General features: G+C 40.1%; 1 protein-coding gene and 1 pseudogene across 3 annotated transcripts in view; one reads left to right on the plus strand and one right to left on the minus strand.

The window, feature by feature from the left end:
• FAM184A (family with sequence similarity 184 member A) overlaps positions 1–26294 on the plus strand; it is a 122042-nt gene that overhangs the window by 33446 nt on the left and 62302 nt on the right. For 2 of the 3 annotated variants that reach the window (XM_007454908.1, XM_007454907.1), the window contains exon 1: positions 24897–25755. In XM_007454908.1, the coding sequence (XP_007454970.1) occupies positions 25102–25755 (654 nt within the window). In that variant the 5' untranslated portion in view covers positions 24897–25101. Of the gene's footprint in view, positions 1–24896; positions 25756–26294 lie in introns of those variants that run through there. The other variant, XM_007454906.1, reaches the window with a different exon arrangement.
• LOC103080395 (spindlin-1 pseudogene) lies at positions 12922–13652 on the minus strand (annotated as a pseudogene).

The raw sequence follows: 26294 nt of genomic DNA on the forward strand, positions 1-26294 counted from the left end.
TGAAAATGTTTATCATCGTAAAAAACAACAGAAAAAAATATTTCAAAAACACAGAGTAACTTCTCTTGGAACTCAGCGTAGGATACTATTGTTATGTTTCATAATTCTTATTCTTATAGAATAGGTTGGCATAGTGTTTCTTCTTTTTAATTACTGAATTAATGTTATAGGCCCTTATCTTTGCATTTAGTAAAGCAGCCCGTAGTTCTCAATATTTCCAAGCAGGGACTTCCTTGGTGGCATGGTGGTTAAGAATCTGCCCGCCAATGCAGGGGACACGGGTTCGAGCCCTGGTCCGGGAAGATCCCACATGCCGCGGAGCAGCTAAGCCCATGCGCACAACCACTGAGCCTGCGCTCTAGAGCCCGCGAGCCACAACTACTGAAGCCCGCGCACCTAGAGCCCGTGCTCCGCAACAAGGGAAGCCACTGCAATGAGAAGTCTGCGCACCACAACGAAGAGTAGCCCCCACTCGCCGCAACTAGAGAAAAGCCCGCGTGCAGCAACGAAGACCCAACGCAGCCAAAACTAACTAACTAAATATTTTAAAAATTAAAAAAAAAATCTTGCCAATCAGTCACTCCCCTTGGTGGGTGTGTGGATAGCCATCTGAAAGGCGAGGGGAATGAGTGTGTAGTTTTTTAAAAGGGCACTTGCTGATTCTTATACTGTGTCCTACTCCTACATCAGGTTGAGAACGACCACCATAGTGATCACAAGTTATTAATGGGAGTGTAACAGCCCTCTGGTTGTTGAGTAGAAAATAGTTCAGCACAGCAAGCCATAGCGAAGGCTAGAGAAATTTGGGTGGTGTGTTTTTAGAAGTGCCCGCTCTGCTGGGAAGATAGATGCTCAGAATGGAACGGTGGACCTGGAGTCAGAGGCTCCTGCGTTAAATCCCATCCCAGCCCAGAGATCACCAATGGGGCAGGGAGCATGTGAGTAATCTCAGTTAGGGGTGCCATACAAGTCCCTGTAACTCGTCAGATATGAGCCCTGCTTGAAGCTGAAATAAAATTTGTAGAGGTCCATAACCTCCTTGACAGATGGAACAACTCGGAGAGGGTATCTCTCCTCCCACCTTGAATCAACCACCAGATTCTCATGCTATGTATGACCTCCTAAACAGCTCTTCAGTCAGGTCTCATCCCTCCCCATCAAGATTTGTGTAGGAACCTCAGGCTGTTTCCTCAGTTATTTTGATGCATTTTGACTGTTCTTTAGTCCCCTCCCATTGCATATATCCTCCACAAGGCAACCAGAATTTCAGTTTCTAAAATGCAAGTCAGATCTAGTTATTTCTCTGCTTAAAATCCTTCACTGGTTCTCCATTACGTACAAAGAAAGGCATGTTTATTGAATTCTGTGAAGTGTTGGTACCTTGACTTTTGATTGATTCATTATATTGGGGTACTTCCTTTAAGAAAACTCAGTATATAGAAATTCAGATGCCCCATGAGTTTTACACAAAACCTCTCTCAACACAGCTACACAGTTGGTCTCTCGCAGCTACTGCTGCTTCCTGACCTGTCTCTGGTGGTATGTTTGTTGATTCCTTTGGTGAAAGTGGCTTTAGGCTTAGGTCAGGAGTGGGGACCAGATCAAGTACAACTTCGAAGGCCACAGCAAAGGATTTTGGCTTTTTTTCCCCTGTATGTGTGTGATGGAAAACTATTAGAGGGTTGAAAGCAAGGGTTAGTTATGATTTATATTTTGAGAGGACCACTTTGGCTGTTGAGTGAGGAATGGATTGCAGCACAGCGTAAATGGGAGCCGGGAGGTCATTGAAGAGACCACTGCAGTGGTCCTTGCTCTGAAGCCAGTGGTGATGGTGGCTTGCACTAGGGTGGTTGCAGTGGAGATGGAGAACACTGCAGAGATTCATGATATATTTTGGAAGTATAACTGATAGGACTTAACAACAACTTCATGTGGGAGGTGAGGAAAAGAGAAGGAAGAACTCTTAGGTGACACATTTGTATATTTTCATTCTAAATAGCATATTTAGGTATAAAACGAGGAAATGAGAAAAATACAGTATAGTTGTCTGCATCCAAAACAGATAATGAATATTATTTTAAGTCCTTGAATTATGCTTGAGCAAGGGAATATGTAACTTAGAGGACATAAGGGCTGACATAGTGGAGGGCCCAGTCTGAGAGACTGATTGTACCTCAGGAGCTATTCAGGAGTCCACACCCCAGCTCAGGACCTGAGTCTTCAACACTGGTGTCTGGGGACCTGGGCCTCTGTATAGGGCCACTGGCTCTGAAGGCTCTGATTTTTCAAGGAGGGTATCTCCCCAAATTCAACCAGGTTCTAAAGAACTTAGTGTATGTTGTATGGAATAATATTATTCCAATCTTACATGACTCACCTTATTGAATTTTGCTGACATCCAAGCCCTTATTCAAAAGCCTACTTATTTGAGTCCTGTGACCAGACAAGATAACACACTATAGCCCTCCTATTCTAACTCCACCTCTCCATCCAGTGGCAGAATGTTCTTACCAATAAAGATTCTACAGTCTTGTGGATCCTGTGATGTACCAGGTAATTGTTGTAGTGACATTCACTCTTCTTAATATCTTTTCTGCATTCCTGGCCATTCAGAGGCACATTATTGGAGTATGTAAGAGTAGGGCTGGGGCCAAAAAACAAAAAAGTAGGATTGGGGCCTGACGTGGCTTCTCCCAAATACTGGAGACATGCCAGTCATAATGGCTTCACTCTGTTGATATGTGGCACAGGGAATTCATGCTTTTGATGAACTGCTTCCTGAAGTAAGAAGCAGGAAAATTGTAAAAGAATCAGCTTCCTGCCTGGGCCCCCTGAGAAGGTACTCGTCAGCTGCTGGCATGTTACCTTGGCTTCATCTCTTCCTTCTTCCTGGCTGATGACACTTTACTCTTCATCCTGTTTCCACAGCACAGGATCTTTGGAATATTATTATCCTGTTTTGTATATCTGATACAGAACCTTCTAGGACTTGAGTTAAAATGTTGGTTAACAATGCACTAATACTGCCCAGTACACATTTACATATGATACCTTATATATCCAGTTATTGCAAAGGCTCTAAACATAGGATAAAAAATAGATTTTTATGGGGATGGGATATATTATATCACATTAAATAAGTACCATAGTAGAGATACGTTCAAAATATTATAGGAACCTACATATTGTAGGTCTCCCTAGGATTCATATGCTGGTTGGAATAGAGGTGATATTATGGTAGATTTAAAAATACTTTTACATAGCCTTACCAATTCAGTTTTGACAGTATTGATTCGTGTATTATATATTATGCATGTCTCTGACTGAAATTCCTTTGAGATGAAAAGTAGAAATGGAGAAGAGCAATACTACAGGAAGCTGGATGGGTATCATAAAAACTATGGTGCATAGGGCTTCCCTGGTGGCGCAGTGGTTGAGAGTCCGCCTGCCGATGCAGGGGACACGGGTTCGTGCCCCGGTCCGGGAGGATCCCACGTGCCGCGGAGCGGCTGGGCCCGTGAGCCATGGCCGCTGAGCCTGCGCGTCCGGAGCCTGGGCTCCGCAACGGGAGAGGCCACAGCAGTGAGAGGCCCGCGTACCGCAAAAAAAACCCAAAAAAACTATGGTGCATAGTTATGGTGTATTTGGGTAATTTTTTATTTGTATACCTTTTCCATCATAGGCACAACTCTTTTTCTGACTTCTTAGGTTACAAATATTAGCGTGATTTTTATTCTTCTTTGTACTTTGTTCCCTGTATCCAATCTCTTATAAAATTCTGTTATAAGGAGAGAGGTGCAAAAAAGAAAAAAAAAAAGGTAACAATTGTAATAGGATAAAGGGTGACAAATATTTTTCCCTTTTTTTTGGTGGTGTTGTTTTGATCTATTCTATTGGGTTGGCCTAAAAGTTCGTTTGGGTTCAGTCAGGTTTTTCCATAACATCTTATGGAAAAACCCAAACAAACTTTTTGGCCAGCCCAATATTTTTCAAGTTTTCTACAAGACACAAAGATTACTTTAGTAATCAGAAAATATATAGAACATACAACTTTTTAAAAAGATAGTTTTTGATAATTGGACATAACAAGAGGAAGACATTCCAGGGAGAACACGAGTATTGGCAAAGGTTCAGAGAAAAACATAATTAGTTATGAAATACTTATCTACTTCCCTAATCCAGATTTTTGCAGTATAAGTGTTTTTTATAAAACAATCGTTCTTCATTGTATTTGAGAAGATAGTTTGAGTTGAACTTGAAAATATAGGAAATCTTTTTTGTTGCAGATTTGTTATTTGCCATTCTCATTACTAAATTCATTGTGGTGCCTTATGCATCGTCTGTCTGTGAATAAGGATGGCAGGCACTCTGGTCTCCTTTGCCATTTTTGTAGCCTACTCCACATTCCCTCTCCACTACTGTTCCCACTCCTCCAAGTCCAAGCTGCAGAATGTAGTGCGTGGGCTTCTCATTGTGATGGCTTCTCTTGTTGCGGAGCTTCTCTAGGCGCACGGGCTTCAGTAGTTGTGGTACGAGGGCTCAGTAGTCGTGGCTCACAGGCTTAGTTGCTCCGCGGCATGTGAGATCTTCCTGAACCAGGGCTCGAAACCGTGTCCGCTGCATTGGCAGGCGGATTCTTAACCACTGCGCCACCAGGGAAATTCCTGTGGGTGATTTTTCTACTGGAGAAATAGGATTTGGCAGGGAAGGGAGTAATGCCAGAGTGGCTTTTTGAGGAGACCTGAGCAAGAGCCAGCCCTATGAGATGATCATGTAAGCTGCTCAGCAGCTAGGAGGAGGAGAGACAACTAGAAGCCAGTAAGTGGTTTTAAAAAAAAGGCTAGTTTCCATTAGGGTCTCTTTCCTTGATCTAATTAGAACAATAGAACAAAAAAAGCAGAAGTTTTGAGAGACTCATGGACAGTAATAGCATTTTGTGTCGGTGAGTGGAAGAGAGGAACAAGCCTTCCTTTACTCTTGATTTATTTTTATCAGTATAGCAAGGGTTTCCTAGCTTCTTTGTAATTAGGAGCTAATTTTCTTTTCCATGGGTCTTTGAGATGGTTCTTTGACCACAGAGCCATGGAAGATGAGTAGATGAAGGAAGGAATGTCACTTGTGGTTTCACTTGCCTTAAGCCCGTGCACCGCAACGAAAGAGTAGCCCCCGCTCGCCGCCACTAGAGAAAGCCCAGGCACAGCAATGGAAGCCCCAACGCAGCCAAAAATAAATAAATACATAAATAAATTTATAAGAAACAAGCTGCAGTTTGCCAATCCATTTCAGCTGCATCTCAGAAGTTTTGATATGTTTTGTTTTCATTTTCACCCTTGCCCAAAAGGTTTTACTCTTTTTCTCTTTCCCCAGACTCCGTTGGTTATCACCTGCGCCCTGGGGGGAGGGGGGAGGTAGGGCCAAAGGGGAAACAAGGTTTGTTGCTCTTACCCGGGTAGCTTATGGCTCTTGTTCCTTAGGTGATAAGGATCTGGGTGGGGTTTTGTGCTTTTTCAGCTGAGGCTGGCTGGCCTGTTGCATGGAGGGAGGCTTTCTCTTGTCTTCTGCCCTGTCTCCAGTCTTTCTTGTGGTCACCCACTGAGGTCATGGCTAAGAGCTTGTGAGTGTGCGCAGTCCCGTGTGCCTGTGGCATTCGTGGGTTCTGTGTTCTCACACTTGCCCATTGTAATTTTGTAAAATTAACATTTGTAAATTTGTTAATTTAACTTTGTTAAATTAACATTTGTTAACATTTTTGATGGGTGGTTCAATAAAAGACCACAAGAGAATTGAAATAGAGTTTATTACTTTACAGGTCTTGGAAGAGGTACACAGCACACCTTAAGGGGCCATGAGGGAGGTTAAGGCAGGTTGTAGGCAGAGATTGGGGTGGATCCTGGGGGAGTACTTTGGGGGGGTCCCAGGCTAAGGCCAGATTGGTCAATTCAAATCAAAAAGGAGGGGGAGGTGGTTGGTAAGCTTCTCAGGGGCCTGTTTTTATCTAAGGGGCACAAGAGGAAGACCCTGGGAGGTGGGGGAGACTGACGATCACCAGGGCAGCTGGGGGAGTCACATCAGGAACTTACATTTACTTATGAGCCTGTGGGCTGTTTTCCAGGGCATGCATGCTAGATGGAGAGGATAGTATCAGTTCAAGGCCCTGCAGGCCGATTGGCCACACAAAATGGATGCTGAGGCAGCAATGTTGTGGAGTAGTTTAGCTAAACCCATGCTCTACCTTTAACAGCTTGTTATAAATTTTAGCTGAATTCTTCTTACTCACTTGTATGAGAGCCTCGTCTTACGTCTATGCTCTGCCGTAAGTTTGTGTCCTGGGAGGCTTGTCTTAGATTTAAAGCCAGGAGGTTGTGTTGTGATTTCAGCTCTTTGATAGGTTCAAGAAAACTTAGGATTTTGTAGGTTGTTTGGTATTTTTAGTTGTTACTGAGGAGCATTGCTCTTTCAATCTTTCTACATCCTGCATAGAAACTGGAAGCCCCTCAGATGATTTTTTTAATTGAGCACACACACCCAAACGTCGTTAGGAGTAGGTTTTTTGCTTTGAGTGGTTCACTTCCTCCAGAGGGTTCTTTAGTCTGCTGCCAGGGACCTGTTATAAGCCTGACTCCTGGCATTTGGAATCTAGGGAGGGGAGGGGAATGGGGACTCCCTGTACAGGATGCAGTTTTTATTAATAGACTTTATATTTTAGAGCAATTTTAGAGTCACAGAAAAATTGAGCAGAAAGTACAGAATTCCCACATACCCTTCTACCCTAATGGACACAGCCTTCCCCACTATCAACATCCTGCGCTAGATGGATACATTTGTTAACTGATGAGCCTACATTGACACATAATCACCCCAAATACATAGTTTACATTAAGGTTCACTCTTAGTGCTGTATATTCTATAGATTTTGACAACTGTGTAATGACATGTATCTACTATTATAGTATCTCACAGAACACTTTTCACCGACTTAAAGATCCTCTGTGCCCTGCCTTTTCATCCCTCCCTTCTCTTTGGCAACCACTGATCTTTTTACTGTCTCCATAGCTTTGTCTTTTCCATAACGTCATATACATACAGTATGTATCCTTTTCAATTGGCTTCTTTTACTTAATAATATGCATTTAAATTTCTTCCACATCTTTTCATCGTTTGATAGCTCATTTCCTTTCAGTGCTGAATAATATCCCATTGTCTGGAGATACCACAGTTTATTTATCCATTCATCTCCTGAAGGATAACTTGGTTGCTTCCAAGTTTTGGCAATTATGAATAAAGCTCCTATAAAACATACATGTGCTAGTTTTTATGTGGACATAAGTTTTCAGCTTATTTGGGTAAATACCAAATAGCAAGGTTGCCAGATCATATGGTAAGAGAGCATTTAGTTTTGTCAGAAACTGCTAAACTGCAAAATGGTGCAGCCACTTTAAAAGGCATTCCTACCAGCAACGAATGAGCATTCCTGTTGCTCCACTTCTTCATCAGGATTTGATATTGCCAGTGTTCTGGATTGTGGCCATTCTAACAGGTGTATAGTGGTAACTCATTGTTTAATTTTCAATTCCCTAATGACGTGATGTTGAGCATCTTTTCATATGCTTATTTACTACTGCATATCTTCTTTGGGGAGGTGTCTGTTCAGATCTTTTGCCCATATTTTAATCAGGTTATTCATTTTCTTATTGTTGAGTTTTAAGAGTTCTTTGTATATTTTGGATAGCAATTTTTTATCAGATGTCTTTTGCAAATACCGTCTCCCAGTCCGTGGCTCATTAGATTTTCACTGAATTCTCTGCTCTTAGTTTCATGCCTTATCACCTGCCCTCCTCTGGTTCCCCAGGCTGGAACTGCTCCAGCTCATTTTCCCAGTTCACTTCTCTTCTGTTTTTTTACCAGCATAGAGGAGGGTTAACTGTGTGCTTGGTACAAGTGATGACCTGAGGGCTTAACTGCTCTTGACAAACTTGGAAACAACCTCTTTTTTTTTTTTTTTTTTTTTTTTTTGCGATATGTGGGCCTCTCACTGTCGTGGCCTTTCCCGTTGCCGGATGCGCAAGCTCAGCGCCCATGGCTCACGGGCCCAGCCGCTCCGCGGCACGTGGGATCCTCCCGGACCGGGGCACGAACCCGTATCCCCTGCATCGGCAGGCGGACTCTCAACCACTGCGCCACCAGGGAGGCCCTGAAAACAACCTCTTTATCATCAGCCCCTGGTTTTACCCCGTGTTTTCTAGCACTCTGCTGGACAATTCAACTTGCTTTTCAACGGCATTTCTCTCTCTCAGCATTTAGGTTTTACAGCTTGTACTCTGACGAATAATTTACTATTTCTGCATTTGCCTTATATCCTCTGGTCTCTCTGGCTTGGACTCATCTTCACTTTCTGTGTTAAGAAAGTCAATTTAGACTTGTTCCTGCACCTTCCCACTGTAGACCCTCAGGTTTCTTCTTTTCCTTGAGCAAAGAGGTTCAGACAATTTTTTGTAGAATTGAAAGTTGATTATGTTCTACTTTAAACATAAGAGACTTTACTCATTTGTTTTTTCTAATGACTTCATAGCACTCTTGATTCGTGGTGGTGGTTGATTTTTAAGATGCATCATTGTTTTATGTACCACTTAGAGGGAAAAAATGCTGTCCATCTGTGATGCACAATTGATTATAAGATTCTTCTCAACTTATGAGATGTTTAAATGTGGGGGGAAAGAAATGTATGTCTTAGAATCATTGTCCAGCACCACTGTGAGCATACAGACAGAAAAATATGTACAGATTCTAAATCTCCTAAAATTCTTAGAGACTCATTTCCCAGTTAAATTGCAGGGACAAAACTCATCACCAGGAACTTTTAGACTCTATCTGGCTTTCCCTGGCACTCACGCGCCTCTCTGTTCAGGATTATCTGACCATACCAGCCACCCGCCAAAACCATTCCTGTCTTGTGCCTTAACTCAGGTTGCTTTCTTCACAGTTCTCTCCACCAGCCTTTGTCCTTTCAAGCCTTTCTGTTTACTGCAGTCTTCATCCAGTTCCTCTACTGAAAACCTCTCATGCTATATATACAGTATTCTGTACTCAACAACTTGACACTTTACGTGTATTATCTAAAATTGTCTGCCATTAGTTTGTGTGTGTGTTAAGCAGTTCTATTTAAGTAAGATTAAGTACGAACATTTATACTTTTCTTTATTATAATGCATATTTAAAAAGTGCTGAGAACATAGTAAGGCATTCACTCAGAATTTGTTGATTGATTTTTGTTGTTGTTGTTGTTTGGTTAAGATTTGGTAGCAACAGATCCCATTGCATGGACCTTAAATAATAAGCCTTATAATAAGACTTCTGTTTGCTATTTCAAAAGTCAAGTTAAATTTTTCTTGGAGAAACAGATGTATTCTCTATTACCATCAAGGAAAATACCTCCAATGTTATTAGACTTTATATTTTTAAAAAGATTTTTCTAACAATCATAGAAATGCATAGAACAAACATATCTTTAAAGGTAATTCTTTCCCAAAGCAATTGGATTTCAAAGGTCTTTTTATTATTTTTTAAAATTTTTTATTTATTTATTTTTGCACATAAAGGGTTTGTTTTAAATGTTTTAAGGATAGGATAGAGTTACATCATAATTATAAAAATTACTTACAGAATTAACAGATTTATATTGTTTATACTTCTAAATGCAGAGAACAGGGAACTGTCTACACATTATATAAAATAAAATTAAAATTAAAAATGAATTCAAGCTTGAAAGATGAGGTCATTTACCTAATTTTAAAATGCGAACACGAAGACCTCGAACTATACACATTCGTTCAAACTGCACTAATGATGGAAAATACAAATAGCGCCGCATTTCCAAGGAACCACAGACATTTCGACTGTAATTATTTTCTGTTACAGTAATTCCTGTTTTGCCTTTGGAGAACTTTCTTTCTTTTTTTTTTTTTTTTAAGACAATCAGCTTGAAGAATGTTTTCAGGCACTACAATTTGTGACAATCAAAACAGTCTTCTAATGGGTCCACAGCATTCAGAGATTCAAGACCAATGCATTTCGGGGTTTGGCACGTAAAACAATAATAGAAATGAAATCTGGTTTAGAAGCAACTGTGATTGTTTTAAGAATGCACAGTCCCTTCAAATGCTGCAGGACATACACAACTGGAAAATCACCTTCTGTTGGCACTACATTTGCTTCACCAGTGCATCTTTATCCTACAACCACTGAAACAGCACAGTTAAGCAAATATACAGAAACTGAAAACAAATAAAAACAAAGATAGAAAAGAAAAAACCAAAACATATTTAACATGCAATTTTAGTTAGTTACATTGAACATTCTACTTAGAATAGCGCATGCAAAAAAGGATGGTCTGCTTTTAAGGTTTTCCTTTGAAGCTTTACATGGCAGCCAGACATCACGCACGCACACACACACGACACAATAATACTGTAGCAGGTCAGTGAGAAAGGCCAATACATTTTATACAGAGTTTCATGTCTTGTGTTGTCACAAGTCCCATGATAATTTTAGAAATTGTTGTATTCCTAGAACAAGGAACCAACATTCCAGTACCAGGAAAATGCAAGCAATGCATGCAGATCTGAAACATGAGCCTAGACGAAGGCTGAAATACTCGGCTGGGGAGCAGAGTTAGTCACGGCATCAGGAAGTGTGGTTTAAGCCACCAAAAGAAAAAAGAATGGGAAAAAAAAGGAAAAACAGCAACAGAAAAACCCTTCTCCCTCCTTCAACCCTAAAGGCAATAAATGGAACAATGGTTAAAATAATGATGATAATAAATCACACGTCACATTCATTTAGAGAGATCACGTGGTATTAAAAGTTGCTAAAGGTACTTGCAGAAAAACCACAATGCAAGTCATTAAGTAATGCCAGAAATGTTTCAACTGACCCAACCCTCAGGATACCTCCAAAGGACTTTTTCAGTCTGAAGTCACTGTGTCCTGTTCATGCAGTACACGCCGGACAACTCCCTCTGGGCCACACATGTCCACGTGGGCACGGGGAGCTCGGCTCAGCCTTGAGATTCACATGCAGGAACTCTTACAAGAGCCACCTGGAGAACAGATGACAGATCTGTAGCATGACACTTGTTTCAAGCACAGGAGGAACATCTAAGACCTGGGTACCCACTGCATGGAGAAGCTAACCCCTGGCTGCCCTCAGTGAGGCACTGGGCACACTGGAGAGAACTGGGGTGCTGTATGTACATGGTGCGCGAGGTTACCACCCACCAGCACAACAAGGCACAGACTTCCTGAAGGCGAAAATGGGCATCACGCAAACCTCGCATAGCGCGGCCTTGAAACTACAGAATCTCTTAACATCAAGAACAGCCATGACGGACGTCACACAGACCTGGTGTTTGGCTGAGATTCATATGCATTTAAGCTTTCTGCCCAAATCTGAGGTAAGATTTTCAGTCTCCACAAGGCTGGTTTCACAAACCATCTTTCCCCTAGCTTTCAAACTGCCAGGGATCATCCAAAACAAAGTGTTAGACTGACGTTTTGCTTCTAAACGAACCACTTTTGCAGTTCTATTTTAGTTAAGGACAACTTGCAGGAAAGGATTCAGTGGCTAAGGGCTGCTGTCAGTCACACCCACAAGCCAGTGCAGGTGACTGACCCTGATGTGGTAGGATCCACCAAATGGAATGAATCCACGTCAACAGCACATCATGAGCAAGAATATACAGCACCACAAAAGATGTCAGGAATTCAAGCTGTTATTTGTCTAGTCATTCTTTGGGGGGAAAAGCCTTCTGACCATAATCATATATCAGTAATAATAGTAATAAAAATAAAGGTATCCCAGAGAACTTGTTAAAAGGCAACACCGCCATTCTTAAACTTACATTTCTAATATAAAAGCACTATGTTCTTCCAGGAACTTACTAAATACACAGAAACCACTGATATACTATTGCCTTTTAAATGCATGTGCTAAAATCCAGATTACTAATTTGTACAAATAATGGACCAAATGTGCCATCCAAAATACACCTGCATTACACTATGTGGACCAAGTACCTGGGCTTTGCTTAAAAAGAAGTATTTATGATAAAAAATGTAAACAAATAATGTACAAAGCTTAGAATTAAAGGCAGCCTTTTACCCAGATTTCTAACTGTTTTGTAAAATTCTAATGTGGGTCATTAAATGTTCACAGGTGATTCATATTTGAATTTACACTTTAAAGCCTCCGGACTGAAATGGTGCTCTGAACTTGACTTTCAAAACAAGCTGAATGTCCCCATGCGCGTCCTGTGCCCAAATTTAATTTTGAATAAACAGCAGTAATACACTAAATACACTGAATACAAATGGCTTGGGTCAGCACTCCTGTTAAACTGGAGAAAATTATGTAAGCCCCACTCCAACCCACAAAGAAAGGACTGCCCATGAAGTGCGTGTGTGTGTACACACAGATCTGTTTGTATGTGCATTATATATGTATACACACAGATATAGATAGGTAGGTAGATATAAATACATATATATCTCAAAAAAAGGCAATAACAAAAATGCCAAACTATGCTTGCATTGTGGCAGCAGAATAAGAGTGTTAAGCATGAAGGGGAAAGTGGATAAGATCTACTGCAGTTTTAAATGACTGTGATACTAGCTTAACTTTTACCGGACTTGCCTGTAAGTCCCTTCCAAACAGATAGACTTCTTTTAAGAGGAAGGAGTTCCTTACGCAAAATGCTTTGTGTTCACCTAAATCTGTACTATTCAGAACAAAACCAGTTCTGCTGGCAGAGATTGTGGGTTCACAGGGACATTTAAGCTTTCATTAAACTGGAAAGCAATCAAGTCTTTATGTCTACAAATTATACATTTAATAGTTCCACAAATTTGGCAAAGTTCGTGATGACACCTAGGATGTTTTCACCAAATCGTAGACATAAATATGGAAATCATCATCAAACTTGATGAAATAGATGGTTTGGCTTCTACTTGATGAATGACCATGCCAGTCCTTTTAGTGTCATCTTCTTTGGCATATTCCACTTGTTTGCCTACCAGGCTGTCCACAACTTCTCCCGGTTCCCTTTCTGCTGGAGGTGAATCATTAGAATCGGGCATAATGTGAAGGTCACCTTCTTTATAGTCATCGAAGAGCTGGTACATGTACAAGACAGGATCTTTCTCATAGGTGATGTAAAACCATGTGTTCATTAGCGCGTGCTAAGACCATTCCCCACCACTCGTCTTTAGAGCCATCCTCCGTCTCAAACATGTGCTCCACTGCTTTGCCAATCATCGTGTCGGCTAGGTGTGCATCACTGATTCGAGATGTTGCAACTCTGTTAGGGAGGACTTCAAGCGCAGAAACTCTTTCATCTTTATTAAGCTCTAGTCCATAAATACAGTCAAATCCATCGTATTTTATAAGATACAGAGGATTTACAGTCACCTGGTCCAGAACGGTTCCTTTCCACTGGGTGATGGGGCCATTCCCCTCTTTCCACCCATGCTGAATCCTGCAACCTACGATGTTCCTCCGGGGCTGGGAAACAGGTTTGCTCGGCCGCACACTGGTCGGGTGTTTTTTGTGGGATGTTCGTTTCTTCATCATGCTTGCAGATACACCAGCATGGCCTGCATCAGCTCTGGACCGCTGGCCAGGTGTCTTCCCGAATGGGATCTTCACTCATCTGTATTTAAGTGAGCAGCAGAGCTGCTGGACTAGGATGAAAATTCAGCATGCTCCAATTTGAAACTTTTCACAGAATTTCAATGTTCTTGTTAATCCATCATCCCAAGCGCTTTTTTTTTTTTTGTAAGTTCAGCAAAAATACATGAAATCCTAAGTACTCGGCCAGCCACCTAGGCCACCGTCGGCAGCCCGCTGGCCCTGCAGTCACGCGCCAAGCTCCCGCCCCTGCCGGGACCGAGCCAGACGGCGCTGCCCCGCCCTGCGCCCTCCGACTGCACTGGCCCGAGCCTCCCGAAGCCTCCAAAGGTCTTTTTAATTTAGAGTTTTATAGTGCCTTTGGCTTAAATAAATCCAGACGAGCTTTTTATTTTGTTAACTGCTTCGTAAATGTTTTATTTGGACATAAGTCTGTTGTTGGAATTAATTTGATTACATAATGAATAGCAGCCTTTGTTTAAAAAAATATTTTTTCTAACTTATAACAAAAGAAACTGGACCAAGAAAAGAAAAACGTGGAAGTAATTCATTGCCAGGAGTAAACTACTGTGTATGGGTAGCATCTGTTCCCCTTCCACTCACCTTGAACTACAGATATTGTGCGAATCTTCCTGGTAGATTCAGTTCTATAGTTAGTAATGGCAAATGAATATGTGGCTTAATATTTTGTGAGAATATGGGTTAAAAGGTTTACATCTCATATCATATTCCAAAAGACTGTTAAAATTCTCTCTAAATACCTAGCCTGCCAGTTGTCTTATTTCTTCACCATTCTCTCAGCCTCTTTAAAAAATCCCCTCAGAGTTATGAGCAGTTCAAGCTTGGCCTTTGGACAGGTAGCCCATAGGGGGAGCTCTTATTATTCAGGCAGCCCCTTTGGAGGGCTTGTCACATATAGGTAGGATGGGTTTTCATAGGGACTAAACCTTTTTAAACAAAATTAAATTTGTTTTGTCATTTTTTTCTTGTTTCTTTAAACTGAGTAGGAAGGACATCATGAAAAAGGAACAGTGGGTTGGAAGAAGGTTGGGGAAGAGTAATAGTTGAAAAGAAGACTGATAAATGTGCCCTCATGATGTGCTATTAAGTACTCTAATCACCAATAGGATGGATTGAGAAAGCACAACATAAAATTTCCACAAAGAGGAACTTGACATAATTCTATGAGTCTGTATCATATGTATTCTACAAGGCAGCCAGCCTGGTCTCTTCAAAAATGTCAATGTTCAGATTAAAGGAGACTGAAGACTCAGTACAGTGTGGGATCCTTGATTGGATCTGCACTGATAGAGAAAAGCTGCTATAAATTTTATTATTGGAATAATTTGGTAAACCTGAATATAGGCTGTATATTAGTTAATATTCCATTAGGCTGAACTTCTTGGGTATAATAGTGCTGTTGTCTTTGATCTTAGGAAATATATACTAAAGTATTTAGGGGAGACAAGTACCTGGAACTTATCTTCAGATGGTTCAGAAAAAAGTGTGTGTGTGTGTGTGTGCGCGTGTGTGTGTGCATGCGTGCACGCATGCACAAGCTAGGGGTGTATGAGTTTGGGATTTTTTTCTTTCAGACACTTATTTTACACTAAATGATCTGTGGGTTTTGCTTCTTGTTTTTTTTTCTTCAGGATGAATGGTCATTTGTGACCTTCTCATTTTATTTTTTTCCTTTTTTCCACCTCATTTTGCTAGCATGGAGCTGCTTGAGGGTAGTTCTTGAATTCAGTTCTGTAAACTTTTCTTACATTGCAATGATTAATCCTATAACCTAGGTAGCATAAATATATGCTATTATTGATCATCGGTAGAATAGTAAAATATGGATGGATTTGTGCAATTTCATCACCTCTAAAACACATTTTAAATGCATTTGATTAACATGCCCTTAAGGATGCTAATAATAATCAGGTTCCAAAAAGTGAACCATTTTATAGAAACATTAGATTCTCTAAGTTAGCTACTTAGAGCTCATCAGTTATATTTAATAATTTGTGAAACATTTACTTGTAAGGCTGGTCTGGGAGTGCCATTGAATGTAAATTGAGGTGCAGAGTTCTCTGGTCTGTGTTATTGCTCTAGAACAGATAGAACAGACCCTATATGGCAGAGGTCAATAACCCACTGTTTTTGAGAAGTTTGAGAGACTCTTTTCAATATTCTTTAACTTTGGTGGCTTAAGGGCCAAGTAACCTTTTGCTAATTGTATCTGAGGGCTTAATAATAAAAACAGAATTATAGAAACATATTCTTCCTGTGTTTAGGGCTGCTTTTTTTTTTAATATTTATGTAGTTGGTCATGCCAGGTCTTCGTTGCAGCTCATGGTCTCCTTAGTTGTGGCTCATGGTCTCCTTAGTTGTGGCATGCGAACTGTTAGTTGTGGCATGTGTGATCTAGTTCCCTGACCAGGGAATGAACCCCGGGCCTCTTGCATTGGGAGCGCAGAGTCTTAACCACTGCACCACCAGGGAAGTTCTTCCTTTGTTTAAAATGTATGAGATCTGTTTTTTTAATCGAAGTATAACTGACCTACAACACTGCATTAGTTCCAGGTGCACAATATAGTGATTCGGTATTTCTGTATGTTACAAAATGATGTCTGTTACCATCTGACATAATACAAAGTTATTACAATATTTTCTATATTCCCCATGATGTACATTTCATGCCCACGACTTGTTTATTTTGTAACTGGGAGTTTGTACCTCTTAACCTCCCTTACCTATTTCACTCACCCCACCCCCACCCCCGGTCCTGCCCCACCCCTCAACCACTTGCTTGTTCTCTGTATCTGTGAGTCTGTTTCTGTTTTGTTATTTGTTCTTTGTTTTGTTTTTTTTAGATTCTACATGTGTGAAATGATATGGTATTTGTCTTTGTCTGGTTTATTTCATTTAGTATGAAACTCTTTAGGTCCATCCATGTTGTCTCAAATGGCAAGATTTCATTTTGTAAATAAGTTTCAAATGAACTTATTTACAAAACAGAAACACAGACTTAGAGAACGAACTTATGGTTACCAGGGGGAAAATGTGGGAGGGGAGGGATAGATTGGGAGTTTGGGATTGACATGTACACACTATTATATTTAAAATAGATAACCAACAAGGCGCTACTGTATAGCACAAGGAACTTGGCTCAATATTCTGTAATAACATAAATGGGAAAAGAATTTTAAAAGGAATGGATACCTGTATGGGTATAACTGAATCACTTTGCTGTACACCTGTAACTAACACATCGTTGTTAACTATACTCCAATATAAAATAAAATTGTTTTTAATTTCATTTTTTAGGGCTGAGTAACATTCCATTGTGTGTGTGTGGGTGGGTATGTGGGTGTACCACATCTTCTTTATCCAGTCACATATTGATGGGCGCTTAGGTGGCTTCCATATCTTGGCTGTTGTAAACAATGCTGCAGTGAACATAGGGGTGCATATATCTTTTTGAATTAGTGTTTTTGTTTTCTTTGGAAAAATAGCCAGAAATAGAATCACTGCATTGCATGGTAGTTCAGTTTTTAATTCTTTGAGGAACCTTCTTACTGCTTTCACTGTGCATCGGTACATAGTGGCTGCACCAATCTGCATTTCCACCAACAGTGTGCAAGGGTTCCTTTTTCTTCACATTCTCATCAGCACTTGTTATTTGTCGTCTTTTTGATGATAGCCATTCTGACAGGTGTTAGGTAATATCTCACTGCGGTTTTGATTTGCGTTTTCCTGATGATTAGTGATGTTGAGTATCTTCTCTATGTCTCTTAGCCATCTGTATATCTTCTTTGGAAAAATGTCCATTCTTCTTTCCATTTTTTAATCAGGTTGTTTGTTTGATGTTGAGTTGTGTGAGTTATTTGTACATTTTGAATATTAACCCCTTATCAAATAGATTGTTTGCAAATATCTTCTCCCGTTCAGTAGTCTGCCTTTTTGTTTGGTTGAGTTTCCTTCACTGTACAAAAAGCTTTTAAGTTTGATGTAGTCCCATTTGTTTGTTTTCGTTTTTATTTCCTTTGGCTGAGGAGACATATCCAAAAAAAATATTGTTAAAACTATCTCAAAAAGCATACTAACTTGGGGCTTCCCTGGTGGCGCAGTGGCTGAGAGTCCGCCTGCCGGTGCAGGGGACATGGGTTTGTGCACCGGTCTGGGAAGATCCCACATGCCGCGGAGCGGCTGGGCCCGTGAGCCATGGCCACTGAGCCTGCGCGTCCAGAACCCGTGCTCCGCAACGGGAGAGGCCACAACAGTGAGAAGCCCGCGTACTGCCCAAAAAAAAAAAAAAAAAAAAAAAAGCATACTAACTACATTTTATTCTAGGAGTTTTGTGGTTTCACATCTTACATTTAAGTCTTACATCCACTTGGAGTTTATTTTTGTATATGGTGTGAGAAAGTAGTCCGGTTTGATTATTTATTTTTGCATGTAGCTGTCCAGTTTTACCAACACCATTTATTGAAGAGGCTCTTTTCCATTATATATTGTTTATCATAGATTAATTGTACCAGAACTTTAAAAAAAATTGTCGAATCTGAGATTGCTCCTTTTTTCTTTGTTAAGTAGTCTTGTGCCTCATGCAGTGCTTATATACTCTGAGGGTGAGTTTTTCTCTCTCTCTCTTCTGTTGGTCTGTCTGACTGTCTCTGGCATTGATCAGAAAAGGAAAGTGAACAAATATCCAGAATTTTCAAATAAGCAAGAGATACAGGAAAACATCACCCTGAGGAGCAGTGATGACAGGGTCTGCTCATGGTTGCTGAGTGGTTGAGTCTGTCATGAGACAGACATACTGGGAAGACTGACTGAAGCTGGCCTCACCAAGGTGAAGAGCATCATCTATGGCCAGTGGAGAGAAGCTACTGATGGCTTCTGCGCTCTAAGAACGTGATCTCATCTCCCTGTTACGGAGGAGCATGCAGCAGTCAGACGGGAGTTGCCCGTCTTCCCTCTCCACCTCTTTAACCTTGCTCTCTTGGGAGGAGTTTTTCCCTACTGTCAGTCAGTGCCAGTCTCTCCGCCTGTGTCAGGCAATCCTAGCCTCAGACTTTCTCCATGACTTTGGTGCAACAATTAGCCCTTCCCTAGGATACATTTTCAATTCCTCTTTAAAACAAACAAAAAAAAACAACTCTCCCTGGACTGGACGCTGCTGCGCCCTAAGCCATCATCCTAGTTGTCCCAATTTATTTCCTTCCTTTGACCGACTATTTCTTAGAGTTTTTTTCTCTGCTAGCTGAGTGCCTCCATTTACTCAGTATCCACTTGTCCACTCGCTCTGCCCTCACCACTCTACTGAATGTGCTCCCTCAAAGATTATTTCTGAGATTGTGAGTGCAGGGTCTTCAAGTGTTCCTTTTTCTTGAATTTTGTGCAGCCTTTGACAAGACGCCCTGCCCGTCCCTCGCACTGTGGACTGTGGTGCTTCCACTCTTGCTCATCTCTCTCAGCACGTGGCCTTTGTCTGTGGGTCCTCATCCTCCTCCCGCCGCGGAAACCCGCCCAAGACCTGGTCCTCGGTCTTCTTCATTCTTCCTCAGTAGTTTCTCCCTCTTGATCTTGTCCAGCTCAGCAGCTATGAGTATCTCTGCAGTGTGGACCATGTCCACTTTTCTAGCTCCAGAGCCCATCTTTCCCTTCACAGAGTCCTGTGCTCACCCATCGATGTGTCTCGCTCATACCGTTCCTTCAGCCTGTAATTCCATCTCTTTTGCTTTCCCCTTAACATTTTGACTACAAGAGATTCTGGTTAAAATATCCTGTGATAAACCATAATGGAAAAGAATATGAAAAAGAATATATATATTTGTATAACTGAATCACTGTGCTATACAGCAGAAATTAACACAACATTGTAAATCAACTATACATCGGTAAAATTTTTTTTAAAAAGAGAATCTGGTTAAGATAAAGAAGGATTTTACTCAGAATAAGGGAAAACTCATACATTACCATCCTCACTCCCACCCCAGCAAAGACTCATTTTGTATTTCTCCTCCTTTGTAAGACTTTGTAAGACTTATCAATATTTCACTTTGACAAACTGAGTAAATATTTCTTTAAGGTTAGTCTCCACTAAGCTGCAAGAGAATAGACACCACACATATGCACCCAGTTCACTGTTGTGCCGATTATAGGTCTTGGCACGTAGCAGGTGTGCAGTAAATTTTTGTTGAAGGAAAGAATGAATGAAGAGTTGCTAGTAAGCTATCAAACTTTATCTAGGGAATTAGATTTTTTTTACATTTCCAAAATACATGTTCTTTTTTATAAGTGTAATGATTAATGTTCAGTATTCTTGAAAAAGTTTAAGGATGATTTTTATAAATCAGTTTTATTTCAGTCAGTGATTTTTAAGGAAATTTGAAGGGTATCTGTTGGAATTAATGTTCCTTTAACTTTCTGTTTTCATTTTCATTGTCATGTTTTTCTACAGCTAAGGCATTTCGAGTATTGATTCATTCTTTTAGCACTGTTAATGTTAATCTTTTAAAATGGTTTATTGTTTTCTGATTATAGTAGTAACATGCATTCATTACAGAAGGCTTAGAAATACTGAATATCCTCAGTTAAAATTTGGTTAATTTCTTAATACACCTTTAAATATGCATCTGCACACACTTGCACACTCATTGTTTTCTCTGTATGCGATTGGATCTTATTGTATATAGTAGCATGTGTTTTTGCCTTATACTACAAGCTTTTTCTTTGAAATATCCTCCTAAATGAGATGTGCTTTTTAATGGTTTCATGATTTTACATTGTGGGAACGTACCATCGTTTATTCAACGATTCCCTTACCTTAGCCGGGGTAAACCTGTTGGTATAATACGCAACAATTGAGGTCCGCTTAAAATATTTTGAGCTAATATAACATACTTATCAATGAACATGTTTTATTACTAATGAGTTAGCTTTTAGTGGGAACATTTGTATTGCCAATGTGTTTGCTCTGTCTACCATAGCAGAATACTGTAGAACTTCTTGCTGTGTCCTCACATGGCGGAGACAGAGAGGAAGCAAGAGCTCCGGTGTCTCTTCTTATAAAGGCACTAAGTCCTATCATGAGGACCCCATTCTCATGACCTGTCTAAACTTAATTACCTCCTGTTACCTCCATATGACATCATGTTGGGGGTTAGGGCTTCAGCATATGATTTTGTGGGGTTGGGGGGAGACACAATTCAGTTCATAGCAGTCAACAGTGAGAACTATTTCAGACACTTTGGTTTTTACCTAAGTAGCATTTTAAAAATTAGGATCTAGAATTGTTCTCATTTTATCTGTGGGTAAGAGTATCTGAAAATCGTCATAGAAAAAATAAAAATTACTCACAATTGCTTACTCATCGTGGGTTATATAGGTGAATTATGCATCATTGGCATAAAATGGAACTGTGAAATTGCTGAAATGATTGTACTGTCCCATTCCATGAATGTTCATAGTTCCAGAAAAATTGCAAATGGCTCTTAATGTCTTTTAAAATAGTTTATGAAAAGACACCTTAGAGAATTTCCTTTTCTATGTGGAAAATCATAGCCAATTTTATGGATGGTTATGATCAGTTACTGAAGTTTCTTTTAAAATTGGTCTCGTTCTCTCCATAAATAAATGATACAACTAACAAGGAAGGCTCAGTATCTTATAGTGCTTTATATTTTTAAAAATCTTTATATAACATCATTTTAAAATGTCAATGATAAGTTGATCTTATAACAACAGTGTCACTAGGGTAGAATAAATACAATCTCCATTTAACACTGAGAAACTTGAAGCTTGGAGAAATTATTTTACCTAGGGTCAAAAATTCAGTTTGGGTCCATTCTGTTACTTCAAGTCATATATCTTCTATGTGTTCAAAGAACATAGAACCATCTATATTACCTTTGTCTGAGAAATAATAATTAATCAGAGAAAGATACTAATAAATGGTTGCCTTTGTAATTATGTAGAAAAGTGAATAGCTAGAAGATACTTTGTATAGTTAAGGTACTTGAAAATTCATATATAGCATTCTCATTTAAAAATAATATAATTAGTGGTATATTTTAAATGGTCATTTCTAAGAGCACTGCTAATTTGTTATTGTCCTTGCCATCTTTTTATTATTCCTTTTTAAGGTTTTAGAAATTTATTTTAACATTGCTTTCCTGGAAGATACAAATAATATGGTCAGCATGATACTGTATTTATTTTATGTAATATACTTTCAGAATCACATAATTGGTGTTCTCAGTGTATGAGTTGTAGTGGTACAAAGCCTAGACTGTTTAGTAGAGAGTTAACAAAGCTAGTGCAAAATCAAACTTTTTTATTTTTGGCTGCCAGTTTTGGCTGGTTAGGACAGGAGTTGGTAATAAGGTCTTTTCCACAGCTCAACTCTGCTGTTGTAGTGGGAAAGCATCTGCAGGCAATACATAAAGGAATGGACCTAGCTGTGCTCCAATAAAACTTTATTTACAAAGACAAGCAGCAGCCATATTTGGCCTGTAGGCTCTAGTTTGCTGATCCCTGGATTAGAATATAAAATGAAATAGAACTTCTCACCATAATATTTCCCTATTATTTATCAGATGTTTTGTTTACTTAAATTCCGTTTTAATTTAATGCTTTAATTCGTAACCTCGATCCCCTTTAATTTCACCTTTTTATTCACATTTTTGTGTGCTCCTGAGCTTCTGTACCTTCAGCTACTTTTCTAGACTAACATCATCACACAGCTTTCCAGCCTTGTTGTCAGGACACCCCAAATTAAACCAATCTAACATTTGCTGAGTTTCAGGAATGAGTGGTGGTAAGGAAATGGTGATGTTGGATATAAAGAAAAGATAGAATCCCATGGATGTGGGTGGCTTTGGAAGGCTTATTAAAAGAGGCAGAACTTGAGCTGACTCTTGAAGACTGAGGGAAATTAAATTAGAAAAAAGAGAAGAGTATTTCAATAAATAGTTGACAAGGGGAGGCTCACATGTTGCTTCCCTCTCCCTTTTCATCACCAGTTATATAGAATCCCACCATGGACTGGTCCTTTTCATGATCATTTCCTGGAGCAAAGTGCTAACAGTGTGACTTATTTTCTTTGGGGATCCCATCTCTTTGAATTATCTCTTTTCCTTCCACGTGCTTAGTAAGATGAAGAGGGAATGCATGCAGACATGCTCTGAGAAGGTCTGCAACCTGTGGGCTAGACCAGCTCTGTTCCAGGCACTCTGGCAAATGGACTTGTCTCCAGCTGGTTGGTGTCTTTTTCCATAGTGCCCCTTCCAGTCTTTTCTGGCATCAGTGTGGTAGACAGGTATGACCCTGAGGGAAGGGAATAGGAAGCCACCCAACTTTCTTGGTTTATAGGCTACCTTTAAGATTAAATGTGTAAATAAAAGGAATCCTCCATGGGGATGTGTGTTAGCCCATTTAGGGACATAACGTGGAATTTGGAATTAGGTTTATTAAAAAAGAGAGAGAGAGACCGTGAATAAGTATTTATTTTCCTCTGTGCACATGTTTTCCTGTGGCCCTTGTAGGAGAAGGGTAGTTGTGGCAAGACAGGTGGAATCTTGCCGTCTCTCAACCTTTTTTCTTTTGGTATGACCACATCTCAGTCACGCTGAAGAAAATAGATACAGCAGACCTAGTCGAGTGTATGGACAGGGGACTGGGTGTGGAAGACAAAGCCCTGTATGGAGGGAGTGAAGCCCCTGCAGTGGGGTAGCTCCAGTGTGTATTCTGCCTTCTGCCAGTGTAGCTGCAGGCTTAGCAGGTGACAGCCTAGATTTAGCAGCAGGATTTGGAGTTACCAGGATCTGTGGAGAGCCAGGTAGTTTGTCTCAGTTGCCTCAGTCTGCATAAACAAGTTCTTTACAAAAAGGGCAACACTTCCGCATCTTAATGGCAAAAGTATTTGGTGCTGGGACTTCCCTGGCGGCGCGGTGGTTGGGAATCCGCCTGCCAATTCAGGGGACGTGGGTTCAGGCTCTAGTCCGGGAAGATCCCACATGCCGGGGAGCAGCTAAGCCCATGTGCCACAATTACTGAGCCTGCGCTCTAGAGCCTGTGAGCCACAACTACTGAGCTTGTGCTCCGCAACAAGAGAAGCCCCCGCTCTCCACAACTAGAGAAAGCCCGCGTGCAGCAATGAAGACCCAACACAACGATAGATAGATAGATGATAGATGGGTAGTAGTTGGTGCTGGACTTCATTTCTGAAGCCAAAGTAAGATCATATTAAAATAAGTGAAGTTCCAGGACGCTGATTTTTAGCCTCTGGATTTTTGCTGGAGTGTATAATATTTACTTTTTTTTACTTCAGAAGAAAGTAGGCACATCTCTAAGCCTTAAGTAGCAGTTGTGAATATTACTGTTGGACCGCAGGGCTATGTGGAGGACATCAAGGAACATATGAGAGTGGGAGTGTTACTATAAAAGGAGTATGTTGTCATTGGAATTAAGGTGGGAAAATCTCAATGGAATCATTAAAACCCAAGGACAAAAATGAAAATAAAGACCTGTACTCAGAACACTCTGGCTTTAGGAATCTGGCTTGCTTGGAGGCAGAGGAAAAATTAGGCAATGAGTAAAACTACAACATTTGATAGGTGAGCACAAAAGTACTAATTGGATTTTGTAAGAAGACCACTTGGGAGTGAAAAGGATCAGCTTTAAAAACAGACCATAATGGAATTAGAAAAGGAAATTTCTAAATTTAAAATATACCAGACTTTAGGCAGTTGAAAGAGGCCTTTGGGAAGATGTAGGGCCTAGAACTTCCACTCATGCAAAGCCTCCTTCATCTCCAGGCCTCCAGTGCAGGGCAGAGACTTACCATGAGGCTTTTCTCCTGATCCCACCAGAGTCCCCAGGAAGCTAGAGTGGGCCGTAGGAAAACTCCATTCTCATAGACCAGGTAGCCTCCTTTGTCTCTTTCCTCTCACTGTTTCATTTCTAGGAAAACATTCTTACTTTTGAATGCTTTAAAATCCTAATTAAAAAGTCTTCAAGTACAGATTTTAAGATTGGGCTATGTAAATTTGCTAAATAAATCTATGAGTACAAAAACAGTGCATGAAGTTTTAGTATTTAATATTTACCATAGCCAATATTATCTGCATAGAAAAAAATGTCAATCCAAATGAAAGAATTAACTTCAATTAGAAAATAACGTGTTTACTGAATTCTTCTCCCTTTTTCTTTAAAACCATGCAGGTAATATATGCTTTGAACACTAAAAATGATGAGCACGAATCTGCAATTCAAGCCCTCAAAGATGCTCATGAAGAAGAAATCCAACAAATTCTTGCAGAAACAAGAGAAAAAATATTGCAGTATAAAAGCAGAGTATCAGAGGAGTCAGACCTTAAGAGAAAGGTTCAAGTTTTAGAAGCATCATTAGAAGATCACATAAAAATGAAGCAGCAGGCTTTGACAGAATTTGAGGCTTATAAGCACAGAGTTGAGGACATGCAACTTTGTGCAGAAGCCCAGCATGTCCAACGCATAGTAACCATGTCTAGAGAGGTTGAAGAGATGCGAAGGAAATTTGAGGAAAGATTACGGAGTTTTGGACAAGTCCAAGTACAGTTTGAAAAAGACAAACGGTTGGCATTGGAAGATTTGCGAACTGCTCACAGACGGGAGATCCAAGAGCTGCTGAAGTCACAGCAGGATCACAGTGCCTCAGCTGGTAAAGGACAGGAGAAAGCGGAGGAGCTGCACAGAGTGGAGGTGGAGGCCTTAAACAAGACGCTGGAAGAGCTGAGGCTCGAGCGGAAAAAGCTGATTGAGGATTATGAAGGCAAGTTGCGTAAAGCTCAGTCCTTTTATGAACATGAGCTGGATACTTTGAAAAGGTCACAGCTTTTTACAGCAGAAAGCCTCCAGGCTAGCAAAGAAAAGGAAGCAGATCTTAGAAAAGAATTTCAGGGGCAAGAAGCAATTTTACGAAAAACCATAGGAAAATTAAAGAGAGAGTTACAGATGGTACAGGATGAAGCTGGAAGTCTTCATGACAAATGCCAGAAGCTTCAGATAGCACTTGTTACAGCAGAGAACAGTGTTCAGGTGAGTAAAGAATATCACATTCAACACATGGATTTCTTTTTCCACTTTTCTCTTTTTCTTTTCGATTAGACCGCTTTAACTTTTTTTTTCCATTTTTCTTTTTTTCTACTTTTCTTTTGTGACAAAACCAGTGAAAAGGTAATCTTTATTACCCTGTAGCTGTTATTTCCGACAACAATTTCAGATATGAAAGGCCCAAAAAGATAAGCTTGAAACCTTATTGATTGTTTATGAAAGGATTTTTTAATAACATGTTAATATTTTCCCAGTGATTTGGGAAGTTTAAAATATTGTTCTTTAATTATGTTTTTTTCCTTTTCCTCCATTAATGATGGGGTCTGCACATCAGTTGATGTCCAGACACTGAACAAAAAATTAAGATTGCTTTATAAATAGGGGTATGGCACAAGTCTAAAAAAAAAAGCCAGAAAGTCTCTCTGGCAAGTCTCTGTTTCTTGGCATAGAAAATGTCATAGGTGTGTTTTTAATATCTGCGCAGCATTTAAATATATTAGAAAGGGTCGAATAGCCTTTCATGA

The sequence above is a fragment of the Lipotes vexillifer genome, unplaced genomic scaffold (genome assembly GCF_000442215.2).
Source record: "Lipotes vexillifer unplaced genomic scaffold, Lipotes_vexillifer_v1.1 scaffold58, whole genome shotgun sequence".
In the NCBI taxonomy this organism is placed as follows: Eukaryota; Metazoa; Chordata; class Mammalia; order Artiodactyla; family Lipotidae; genus Lipotes; species Lipotes vexillifer.